The 13215-nt window shown below is 45.2% G+C and overlaps 1 protein-coding gene across 6 annotated transcripts; it reads right to left on the reverse strand.

Annotated features, from left to right (window-relative positions):
- Positions 1-1556: 1556 nt before the first annotated feature.
- On the reverse strand, positions 1557-11089 carry tpm1 (tropomyosin 1 (alpha)). 6 transcript variants are annotated; one of them, XR_003742928.1, is made up of 10 exons: positions 10891-11089; positions 9957-10082; positions 7871-8004; positions 7420-7537; positions 7217-7287; positions 6087-6162; positions 5830-5892; positions 5483-5552; positions 4112-4835; positions 3459-3783 (listed from the first exon to the last, which is right to left on the reverse strand). XR_003742928.1 is itself a non-coding variant. In XM_028958992.1 (10 exons), exons 1-10 carry the CDS (start codon positions 11002-11004, stop codon positions 3780-3782), a joined length of 855 nt encoding a protein of 284 aa, XP_028814825.1. In that variant the 5' UTR covers positions 11005-11089; the 3' UTR covers positions 3459-3779. The 6 variants fall into 6 exon arrangements, 5 of the variants coding, with proteins under 5 accessions (XP_028814826.1, XP_028814828.1, XP_028814825.1 ...); XM_028958992.1 differs by having other exon boundaries at positions 4757-4835; XM_028958993.1 differs by lacking the exons at positions 3459-3783; positions 4112-4835 and adding an exon at positions 1557-2515.
- Between the last annotated feature and the right edge of the window lie 2126 nt (positions 11090-13215).

The raw sequence follows: 13215 nt of genomic DNA on the forward strand, positions 1-13215 counted from the left end.
CGGACTGTCGAGCGCATCGGCGCCTGGCGCGGAGCTCATTTGATTATCGTTGGATTCATCTGCCAACATTCAAAACGTCAAAATAATTTCGGTCTGAAAGCTGTCAAGTTTACTATGACACCTGGACAATAATAAGTCAACTTTAATGTTAATAACAATTATTGTTTATTATTGTTCATATTGAAGATAATACCACTGGGGGTGAATAACTGAGGGTTACAGTTACCTTTTACGCAATTCAATTTCTTTATGTTGAGGCATCTTATAAAAATTGGGTGATTGTTAGAGAAATATGTATTTTATTACTTTTAAAATTAATATTACTGTTGTGGAAAGGGATTTCAAGGGCCCATAGTTCACTTGTAAGCATGTGCTGAGGTTGACCTGGTGAATACAGTATTTATGTTTACCGACATGCATGGCTGTCTTGCATTTATATACGGATATAATAATTAAAAAAACGAGGGAATGGGTATATTTGTCCTTATTGCTCTGCCGTAACTAATTATGGCCACGGGGTGCCACTGTGCCCATCTGCAACTGTGCGTGGTCACCTTCTCAAGTCGTTTTACGTTTGTGCTTGGTTGCCATCTAAGTCAAAACATTGATTTGACCCTGACAACTGAACTGACCTTGATGATAGTGGCCTACATACTAGTCAGCAGCTGTGGAACTGCTGAGGCCAGGAAACCTCGTCTGCAAGTCTGCAAAACTAACTACAACACTGACATATCCATTGGACCGATTCCTGAAGATAAGAACTGCAAGATCTGACCTCGTAGGAGTCATGAATATTTCTTTCACACAATCACAATACTCCACCTGCTTCTGCAACCTGTGAACTCACTCATGCAGCCCAATTGAGGTCCAGGCTCAAAGGGACAATGACTAAAATCTGAGAAGTTGCTCTGATTCCCATCCAACCCCCCCCCCTTGTGGGGAATAAATATAAAAACAAATAAAGGAGTTGAAAGTAGCAGGCTGAATTAATTAAAAGAGAGATAGAACACAACTACAATCAGATGCTTTATTTATTATCTTTATACAGTTTAGATAAGACATACATTTAAAAATCTACATTTAAAAACGTAAAATAAATGAGGCACTACCAAGTATGATTTAATCGTATTCCACAAATCCTTGGACAATTGTTTCCATGCATGAGTACAACAAACCCAAAATGTGTTCTCATAAATAATGCTGCCATACATCTTGTATAGAGTCAGGAGTCATAAAAATAAAGTAAATAAATAAAACATTGGAGCGCAGACATCCCAGGGTTAAAACATTGGCACAAAAGTAACATAGAAAAGGTGTACCTAATGATGGTCCTCACTTCATAACTAAATTCCTAAATAGCTACAAACTGCTAGACTTGTGTATTCACAGTAGCACCAGTGTACATGTGGACAACACAGCCCAAGGTACGCTTTAAAGAGGAAACTTCATACTGGTTGCTCTAACTCCACTGGATGTAACACGATTTAGGTGCAAATGGCATGACCCTTATTTCAGAGCTTTTAAACATATTTAAATCAAAACCACTGCAATACATGGCTAAAAGCCAGGGAAGAGGAAAAAAAAAAATAAAAAAACCACAACTCATGGACTACAAAATGCAGACATCATTATGCCGATGTTCAATGAGTCGGCGTGGGCAATAGTGTTTCTCACTTTGGACTCTAAAGACGAATTCTGGAGCTTCCTAGTGCTGAATTCCAGTGGGGTGGGGGATGCAAACAGGTAAAGCACCTTGATATTTACTCTCCACAGCGGATGGGGGTCAGGGCAAGCAAAGGTGCAAAAAAAAAGAAAAGAAAAGAAAAAAAAAAAAAAGAAAGAAAAAAACAACAAGGGAACAACAACAAATACCCTGCTTTTCACATGTTATTTAACTCCATTAGAGTCTGGTCCAACATCTGATGCATATCGAGGTTCTCTTCTTTAGCATGTGAGAGTTTCTCTGTTAGGACATCAAATATAAGAAAATGTTAATCCAAAAATAATAATAATAAAAATCATTGTCCCAGCTCATCTGGTCATAACAAATACTGAACTAGTCGTGCTTTTCAGTAATGTTAAACAATTCAGCTTAGTCTGTGGTTGACTCCAAAATCCATGCATGACAGTATGCTGACAATGTATTTTTGGTCCCTATGCATAGACCACTATATAGATTTGTGTCAAAGTGATTACACTTAACAGACAAATGCCTCAACAACAAGCTTTGGAGAACAGCTTCACACTGTCAAAGCATGCTGAATATATAAAAAGAAAAAAGGCAAAGTGCTGAGCCATAAATGACTTTGGAATTAGTCTGTACAGTATGTTACGGTGTGGTGTGAGCTCTTAAACAGTAAAGATCTCCGACACAGTGTTAGCACATCAGCATTTCATGTACATAAAGGTGTGGTTAGTAGGGCATGAGCAGCCGGGCTATGTTAGTCCTCATTCAAGGCCAGTCTGAGTTCAACAGAGAGAAGGCGGTTTTTCTCAAGTTGCTGGTAGAGGCGATCTGCGCAGTCGGACAGCAGGTTAAGGAAGAGGGGAAGGAAGAAAGACAGACAAAACAGAGAGGAATGAGCAGAACAGCTCATGTGAAAACACTCAGAGGATTAGTTCACATCCACTAATACAATACCTGCTCCGTACAAGTGCTACGAGGCCGGGGATCGTCCTTTTATCAGAGCAATGGAGACAAAGCCTCCCCATGTTCTCATCAAGAACTTGAAATAGAGGACTATATTTGTGTGATTTTATTAATAAATCGTTTGAGACACTACTTCATAGAGTCTACATAAAGGACAAAAAGATAAATGTTTTCTCTGTGTGAATAGTAACAAGTAGCACAAAAATATGAGAACAGGACCCTGCAGACATTCAGTGCTTAATTTAATCAAATCCAGAACTGCCCCTGCTCACACGTTCCACTGTCCTAAAAGTGTTTTTCCCTCCTAGACGATCTCGTCCAGCCACGTGGAAAAAAAAATATTGAAATGAATGTAGAATACATGTTGAAAAGGGGAACACCAACTTTTGGTGTTAAACCACAACATGTCTGAATACGGGATAGAAGTGACACTGAAAAACACCGCAAGTCGCAAGCCGAAAGGTCACAATACCTCCCATGTTGTAATTAACTGCTATAACAGTGACATTTAAATATTGAGCTAAATAATACTTGAAGTATAATAAGATACTGGATGTGGTGATAATGATAACCTGGCACTGGTGTGTGAAACTACAGACCTCCACCTTCTGCCTCATGCCTACAAATGTAGTTGTATTCATACATAATTAAATCCAGCCCCCAAACTCACAAGTAAGTGGTCAATTCATAAAAAAACAAATATAGTTGCATTAAAACACACACACACACACACACACACACACACACACACACACACACACACACACACACACACCACTATCACAGACAAAAAAAAAAGAAACCATAATCAAATAGCCGGGCGTCTCAGTTTTATTATAGGCAATGAAATAAATAAAGCACATAGAAATGGAATAAAGAAAAAAAAAAGTGAAACGTGGGGGGAAACTTACAAGGAAGAAAAAGGAACGTTTCTTTATACACAATGTAGAAGGAATCAAATGGTTTTGTACATGATGTGCAAAAGCAGGGAGAGAAGATGACAGGAAACACAAAACAAAATAAAGAGATAGAGAGGGGAATGGAAGACGACAGAAGGCAGGACAGATGCCGCTCAACCAAGGAGGAGGAAGAGGGGGTGACGTCTTTGAAGGGGCGAAGAATAAACAACTTATCTGCGCAGGGAAAAAAAAAGAAGCAGATATTGTGTGATGGAGGAGGCTACTTGAGGAGGTAACTGCACACACACACACACACGCTTATCAGATCCTAACCAGAGCAAACCTAAGTCATTATGCCACAGTGGCCTTGCTAAATGGCATCATTCAAGACAGAAAGTAAACCCGACCCAACCACACACACACAAACACACACACACACCTACAGTATAAAGCAACTCTGTATCAGTATATCTGATGCCTCAAATTAAGCCAATTAAATGACATAAGGGCATCATTGAGTGCTGTACCTTCTACATCAACATATAGGCATTTCACCACTTACGTCCACCGCAACACCAGACCCAAACATGGTGCCAGTGTCACCAGCCTGAGCCTCGGTGTGGGCCACTCTTCTGAGCAGACGTAGGTCGGGTTAGTGGGACCGCAGTAACGGTACTCCGTACAGCGGGTACGAGAAAGAGATGACGGCGCGCAGAGGGACAGGAAGTAAAGACTCCGCCCTGTCAGCCTACGACCTCCACTAACACTTCATCACACCGACATGCAAAATTGTTAGAAAAAAAAGGTCAGATGGAGAGCAAAATCCAGAAAATGTAGGAGTTAAAAAAAAAAAACCATTTGCAAACATGAGTCATTACTTTTCCATTTTGAAAAAAGTAACAGATGAGAGAAGAAAGTTCTGCAGCATTTTGTTTAAACAAAACGCGCCTCCGGCTCTGCACTCGTCTGGCCTACAGAGGAAGTCATCACAGGCCTCGTTATTAAGAGGAAACCGCCAGCCAGCCAGAGGCGGTAACAACATGGCGACGCGATGAAGGTCTGGCAGAGCTCGGAGGTCACGTGACTTGCAAACAGAAATGGCAGGAAGGATTGTGGGTGCGGAGAAACCGGCGAGGTAATGAGGGCATGAATGGCGGGCGGAGGGGTGGGTGGACAGGCACAGCGGACACGCAGCGGGTGGATTTACATTGATGTCATGTCGTTGAGGGCGTGGTCCAGCTCCTCGCTGATGGCCTTGTACTTGAGTTTCTGCGCGTAGAGCTCGTCTGGGGGCGGGGTTTGTGGCGAGGATGCGTTTTGAGGTGAGAGAAAGAGACGGAAAAGAGAGAAGGTGCCAGGGATGGAATTGATGAAGTTTGAAGGGGTGGAGAGTCCATTCCAGCAGCCAGACAGGTGTCATCATGAGCAGGTGACAGACAGGCCAGAACAGAACAGAACAGGATCGAAGGAGGAAAGGAGGAAAAAAAAATTAGAGAAGGCTATCGGGGAACATGAACGGAAGCAGAAGTGTGAGAGGCCATGCGAAATTCCTGAAGACCACCAAGGAAATACCAGATGACGGAGCAACCTGGTCACCCGGGGCTTCGCGAACGCGATGTAATTAAACTGACGTCTCTGTTAGAGATTCCTGGTGACAACTCTCCCGAACCCTGACCGACGCGAACCTCCTTAATTATGAAAATGCACTCGGGGCAGTAAAATCCTCAACCTGGCAGATGTGAACCGTAGAAGAACAAAAAAGGAGCGGAAATGTTGGTGATGCAGATAGGAGGCTTTAAGCAGCGTGTATTATTGATTTTTTTAAATGGCAGACAGGAAAATGTATAAGATTTGTGGAAAGATCTCGCTGAACGTGTGGAGTTCAGACTGTAACTACACTGGCGCTCGATGTGAGAGGAGGGCGGAGTCATACCTTCTAGGTCATCAATGGTCTTCTCAAGCTTAGCTACTGATCTCTCAGCAAACTCGGCACGGGTCTCAGCCTGGGATGGAGAAATTTAGCACCGAAGTCCGTCACTCAACAGAAGACACAACTTTTGGCACACTTTTAAAGTGCAGCTTGTTTCTAAATTCTAGACACACGAGCTGCAATGTAGGTATTTCCACCCTCGTGTTTTTAAAATATCAAAAAGTCTTTAAAAATCATATCCATTGTGTTACATTATGGACTGTGTTATACAGTTATATCTGGAAACCGATCTCATCCCTATGGACACACACAACTTCCAAAGTTGTAGGATAGGGAGCTGTAAAACTCGCCTCCTTCAGCTTGTCTGTCAGGACCTTGATCTCCTCCTCATATTTGTCCTCCTTCTGAGAGTACTGTGGGAAGAACGCAGGGAGGAACGTCAATAGATTCAAACAAATGGCCTTCAGCTCGTTCCCAAACATGCTGGGAGTCTGCGGTGGCCTGAAGTTCCACTGAATCGTTTGCCTTATTCATATCAAGCATGCGTCCAGGTCCTGGCTACAGCGCATCAGGGTTTATAGTTCCCAGGGTCCCAACACACACCTACCTTCTCAGCCTGGGCCTCCAGAGACTTCAGGTTGTTGGTCACAGTTTTCAACTCTTCCTCAAGCTCAGTGCATTTGCTGGCGTTTTAATACAGGGAGAGGTGCAGAGGAGACAACAAGAGAGAAGGACCAGGAAGACAAAAAAAAAAAAAAAAAAAAAAGAAGAAATTGAGTAATAAAGAAAGATCAGGTGGCTCAGGGGAAGAGGTAGAAAGAAACAGAATAAGAACAGAGGAATAGAGAGATACCCGAAAACGCTGCAGGAATGTGGCAGAAAACAAAGGTCTTACAGTCATGCACGCATGCATCATCACAAACGCGCTGTGCATGCAGCATTCCTGCTACGTTACAGGCGGCTGAAGACGAGAGGAGGACCAGCGCAGCAAGCAGTGAGCGTCACGGGTTAGAGGGCGCCTTCACACCTTAGCTTGTTTGCTTTGGTCCGAATCGGTCATCGAGTTGACAATTCCCTCTTGGTTTGGGCTTTCGGCGCATTTTGGAAATGCGGCGCTTCACATAATGCGAGAACTTTCTACTGATTGGTGAGATTTATCGCCACGGGAACAACAATAGTACATACAGGAAGCAGATCTGCAGTTGTGGACTGCGTGAAATCGGGGGTGTATTGTTGCCCTGGCGATTTTATTATTATATTACATGCATTTAACACTTTTGGCAAAACCCTCTTTTTGAAAAATGTAGGGACATGCCGATTCACTGGCGCATAAACAAGACAACTCAATCATACGGAACTCTTTTTGTGGGTCTCGCTGCATTTTTTAGCGGCGGACTAAAGGAACTTCACCAGGCGGGGAAATGAAGTTAAGCTCGACTGAAGCCTGCGGGTGTGAAAGCGCCCTTCTTCCTACGGGGAAGGGGGGGGTTAGTCTGCAGTACCTGTGCGTCTGTGGCTTTTAATGACTTTGTGGCCTGGTCCAAAACTCTGAGCTCCTCCTCGGCCCTCCGAACCCGTCTTGTTATTGGCCATTCAGGGACACGGGAGACATGCAAGTTAACGGTACGTGCAAAATGAAAGCGGGGCCCAAACAATAACTCGACACGCCGGTGTGTTAAACGTGCGGCGGGGTCCCATGCGAGTTAACGGGTCGAGTAGAGCGCGGGCCACGCTTACCTCTCGGAGAGCTCGGCGCGCTCCTCGGTACGTTCCAGCTCTCCTTCAACGATCACCAGCTTACGGGCCACCTGAAACGCACCATGCAGAGCACGGTCACACCACCATTCCATCAGGAGAGAAGCGCGGTAAAATAAACACAGTTCATCTGGTATGTTTACTACGCGACATCATATGTGTCTGGAGGCCGCTGGGATACGTGCCTCCTCGTATTTGCGGTCGGCTTCCTCCGCGATGTGTTTGGCCTCCTTCAGCTGGATCTCCTGCAGCTCCATCTTCTCCTCGTCCTTCTGAGCTCGGTTCTCGATGACCTTCATGCCTCTGGTGGGGGGATATTAAGAAGAGCACATCTTTATCCTGCTGCAGCGCAACCCGAGCCGGATCAATGCGACTTCCTGACGGCATCTTCCAGCAGCCAAGCGACGGCTTTCAATTGGAACCCAGGTCCGGCGCGCATCACTGCCGCCTGTGCTGCACAGAGGCGCTGTGTGTGGAGGAAACAAAGGAGGGGAAACGCGGCCGTGCGCCCCGTGAATCGCGCTTATTCAAGCTCCTCCGCCCCCTTAAAACAGCGCGCGCCTGCATGTTCGTGCGTCACGTTCTGAGGTCTTCTGTCACGCCGGGCTGAGGAAGTGGGGGGACAGCGCTCCTCACCTCTCACTCTCGTCCGCCGCCTTCTCGGCCTCCTCCAGCTTCTGCAGGGCGGTGGCCAGGCGCTCCTGGGCGCGGTCCAGCTCCTCCTCGACCAGCTGGATGCGTCTGTTGAGGGAAGCCACATCGCCCTCAGCCTGCAGGTTAAAAGCGGAGAGGAAGAACTTCAGGGAACGGCCACAAACACACAGAAAAGCCCCTCTTTTCACAGCGTGATGGGGGTTCATGGACGTTTCCAGTCAGGAAATTTAAATAAATAAATAATTAAAAGTTTACAGCCGTCATCATCTTCATCTCTCTCACCATCATCCGTTTCCCGGGAAATCCGCGGGAGCCACGCCCTCGAAAACAAACCGCAAACAAATGGCCATCGCAGCCCGACGCGATGCAGAAAAGAACCGCGAACCGAGCGCCGTCTTTAATGCCCTTATAAGGCGAACGAAGTTTAAAACGACGCTTCCGCCGTGCGAGGCCATAAACCCGCCCCCCCCCCCCACAAAAAAAACTCAGATTAATGAACAAATACGAGAAAGAAATTAAACGCAGGAAAACTACCGGCGGTGTTTGGGCGCGTTTAGGATGCACACGCAGCAACACGAGTGGGTGGATGCTGACGGCCAATAAATAACTAAAAAAAAAATAATAATCCAAACGCGGCCAACGCAGAAAAGCCCACAGGCGCATATTTACGGCGTTTAAGCGGCGCCCACCGATTCTCTGGATTTCCTCTGCAGCTCCAGCTCCCGCTGCAGCTTCTCGGCTCTCTCCTCAGCACCGTCCGCCTGCTCCTGCAGGGACTTTATTTTGCGTTTCACCGCCTCCAGGGATGTTAGTCCGGCCATTGTGAGAAGACGCGAGGCTCGGGGAGCTCCGGGGTGTTGGACCGACTGGAAGAGCGCCGAGACGCCGACACGAACGCAGCTGAACCTGCCCCAGCCGCGCAGCGACGCCCGCACGGCACCGGAAGAACCATGTTTTCACGGCCCTGGCCCTACCCAGACCGAACCAAAACCACAGGAATGGAACGCTGCGCATTTTTTTACCGAGTCGTACCGATTCTCGTTGTTCGTATATATATACGATGTGGGGTTTTTAGTATTTAACACAAAATTCGAAATTGATAATAAGCCACACCCTGCATTTCACCTTCTATCATCGTATTCAAGCGATGTGCTAGCGCCCTCTGCCGGTCCAGTTTAAACACTGCGCCTTCGCTTTATTTAATAAAACACAATCATTAAATACATTCACGGGGTTCAATGAAACGACTAAAATATTAAAGAAACCAAAAGACCCCGCGTTTTTCATTTTTTATCAACGTCATAAAGGTGTTGTAATTCTCTCACTGTTCCGGTAGGTGGCGCACTGTACCCATTCACGCTCATGTATAACTTTTCTGACTGATGTTACACACCAATGAATATATGTATTTATCACACTATTTTGAATTTTTGCGTCTGTGATTAATGTGAATAAAAAAATAGTCATTTCTTATGCTAAAATATAAAAACTGTGTAGTATAATTGGAATAAAAATGATTTATGTAGCTGTTTTAATGTAAATATGATAGCATAATCTAGAAAGGGGTAGGCCCAAATAAGTTTATGCTCTCCCTAAATGAATTGTGTTATATAATTATGATGAGAGTCATTATTAGACAATTAATATTAGACAATTAAATATATTCATTAATGTATGTCTAAGTTTGCTGCATATGGTATATAACTGGTATATAATATAACTGAACTGGCTACACCTGAAATCTGAAGGCCTTAAGACGCTGGTTTTCTGGTCCACAGTTCCGCAAATCTTTACCATATAAAGGAAAGACTAAATTTGTCAGGCTGCTCTGTTCTCAGGGCTGCGACTTCAGTCCATGCACTTCTACATAAACAACGGGAAATCCATGTCCTCTGCCTTAATAAACTGTAATTGTCAGTGGTTTCATGGTGACACACTATGATACAGCGGAATAAATGAAGTGACAGTGACAAACGTGTGATCTTTTTAAAAGAAAGGTCCAGTGAGTGTGAGGAAAGCAGTGCTTTGCAGGAATGGTGGCTTTCGTGTGCTGGCCCTTCCTACTTACGTCAGCGGCTTTCGTCTCGGCCACTTCCAGTTTCTCCTGGGCGTCTTTAAGAGCCTCGGAGTACTTGTCCAGCTCATCCTCGGTGGCCTTCAGCTTCTTCTGAAGACCTACCAAGTCGTCATCAAGCTGGGTGGTTTTAGTTTTTTTTTTTTGAGTGCGAGCGGTGATTTCGTAGGGGTGACCGGCGGGAAGCACAGGGTGCGTGAAGGATAGGGGAGGACAGGAGGAGGCAGAAAAAGGAAGGGAGGAGAAGAAGAAGAAGACAGGAAGTTAGCACAGTGGACCCGTAAAAAAGTACCTTGGTGACGACCTCCTCGGCGCCCAGCAGCTTCTCCTCGGCGCCTTGGAATTCCTCCAGGACCTTATCCCTGTGGTCCTCGGTAATACGCAACTGCTTTTCCAACTCCCTCAACTCATCCTCTAGCTACACGTCACACAGCACACAATTAGCAGCATTCCGCGGGAATAATGGGAATAACGGGAACGTCACAGCATCCACATGTAAAATATAGGGGGTGAAAACAGGTAGCAGAATTCCATGGGAATAATGGGAATAACGGGAACGTCACAGAATCCACATGTAAAATATAGGGGGGAAAAACAAGTAGCAGAATTCCATGGGAATAATGGGAATAACGGGAACGTCACAGAATCCACATGTAAAATATAGGGGGTGAAAACAGGTAGCAGAATTCCGCGGGAATAATGGGAATAACGGGAACGTCACAGCATCCACATGTAAAATCTAGGGGGTGAAAACAGGTAGCAGAATTCCATGGGAATAATGGGAATAACGGGAACGTCACAGAATCCACATGTAAAATATAGGGGGGAAAAACAAGTAGCAGAATTCCATGGGAATAATGGGAATAACGGGAACATCACAGAATCCACATGTAAAATCTAGGGGGGGGACAACATGAATATTGCAGACCTGCTTGCTCCGGTCCTCGGCCGACTTCTTGTCCGCCTCCGCCTGCTCGGCTCGGTCCAGCGCGTTCTCCTTGTCGAGCTTCAGCATCTGCATCTTCTTCTTGATGGCATCCATGGCTGCTGGTGTCTCTCCGCGGGGTCCGAGTGAAGCAACGTGGAGCGCGTCTGTCCCGGACTGCGGCCGCCGACAGACCTCGTCCCCCCCGACAAATATGTAGGGGGACGTCGCGGAATTCCATCGGACATCCAATACTTTTTTGGATGGGACTCGACTTTTTTTTTTTTTTTTTTTTGCATGGAGCCGGATGGCGATTCGCTGCTGGTAGAAGTTCGGCTGTTTATATGACTATATATGGGACGCGAAGGGCAGGGAGATGCGAGATCTTGTTTCTAACTCCTGAGAAGATCTCGGAGAAGATCTTTTTTTTTATTTCTTTTTGTTGTGTTACCTGAAGGCTTCATCTGCCTTATCTGCTCCACTGTCCAGCTCTCTGGTCTCCTCCGGTGACCTACAGATGCTGTCCATGAAGCACCAAGACACGATGGCACCGGACACGTCTTTCCTGGACCCCAAAATAGAGGCTGAAGAAAATTTAATTGCATATCAGTAACAAATATAGGGGTCCAGATAATATGTGTTCCTGCTTGTGCAAGCAAAAAATATGATATTAAAAAGCACATGTACAAGTGATATTCTTCTTTTTTTTTTTTAAGATATAAAATAAAAGTGTACAAGAAAGAATTTATTATATTTACAGTGTCTGCATGGGTCTTCTCACCATGTATTTTTAGCCCTTTCAAGCCTTTCAGCACCTGCCTTGGTCCTGCCAAATGGTCGGAGCCATGTGGCGAAGAATAAATCCTCACAGAATCCTGGGCTTAAGATCCAATTGATTGGCTCGTCATCATTGATCTTTGTTTGATATAAATGTGAAATGCAAAAGCACTAACAGTTGAAATCAACAGTGTGAATGAATTTCTAGGGTATTAACAAAAAATGAAACTGGACTCGGAACAGAACCTGCCATGTCATGCTCTGGTTTTAGGTTGCTGTGTAATTCATGACTAAGCCCCTACTTGATTTGTGGTGCGTAATTATCTGTGAGTGGCAGGTAATATTAAAATGTGCGTGTGATCCCACAGTGTACAGTATGAGTTCTGCCGCTGAGATAATATCCGCCATCAAGAATCATGGTGTGACGTCCTGACGGATTTTGACAAATGATAATATGACTTGGAAGGTCAGAGGTCAAAGGAGCTTTCGGAATACTTTTCATCTTGTGTGTCACCGTGTTTGTGTGTTATTTTAAACCCCCATGATCAGAGGCTTTCGGCTGCATGTCCATGGTTTAAATCTTCACCAGACATGGCAAGAATGTGACACCCGGATCCGCTTCAGTTCCTTTGACGTTAAAATTCAAACTCGCCTATGGTCACGGAAAAAGAGACGCATGCGGTGGCGGCCAGCACAGGTAAGCGAAGCAGCAGGAGTTTCCAGATCTCCAGCTCCCGCCGCTTTGTAATAAGAGCTGATGCCTGCTACACCTCATTGGGCCTATTTTCATGCTGTAGCAGTCAGTGGTTTGCGGCAAGAGCTGGACTGACAGCGGCATTCTGGGAATGAAAATGAGCTTCATTATGACACACCAGGAAATAATAAGAACAGTCATATTCGTCAAGAAAGTCTGGGCACGATCACAGATTTACAGAGTACAGACACAACATGTATCAAAAGATCCAATTCCAGCAGAGAAATATGCATAAATATAGAAATAGCATGATAAAAATAAAACAGTAGCTCCCTGAATCTCATGGTTATCCGAGTATTTTTTGCTCTTCTTGCCACTGATTATGAAGTGAGTTCCAGAGCCGAGGCGAAACAAATCTCCGGCCTTCTGTTCGCTCTGGTTTTAAATATGTGAATGTAAGATGTTTGAGCTGCATGTAAACACCAGCTCACTTTATGGCGTGCATGTTGAAGCTGACCTTACGGCATCATCATCAATGTGTCAGAAGCAAACATTTAAATGGAGTGGCAGGTTAAATGGGAGACTCTAACAAGCCATGCATTGTTTTTGGCCGGGGACCACCTCCCATGGCTAATGGGGAGAACTGTCAGCGGACCGTTAGCCTGGGCTTTGCCTGGAATGTATGAACATCAGTGAGGCTCCTAGAGCCATCCTGCTGATGGACAGCCTTATGGCCCGGTCCTCACAATCCCACAATTTTCTGCTTTACCTGAGCACAGGTTCATTCAGGATCTGACCGGGGCTGATCAGACCAGGATCGTTCTTGTTAATGTTCTATGGAGCAGCCAAGTTGGGAT

The sequence above is a fragment of the Denticeps clupeoides genome, chromosome 17 (genome assembly GCF_900700375.1).
Source record: "Denticeps clupeoides chromosome 17, fDenClu1.1, whole genome shotgun sequence".
NCBI lineage: Eukaryota > Metazoa > Chordata > Actinopteri > Clupeiformes > Denticipitidae > Denticeps > Denticeps clupeoides.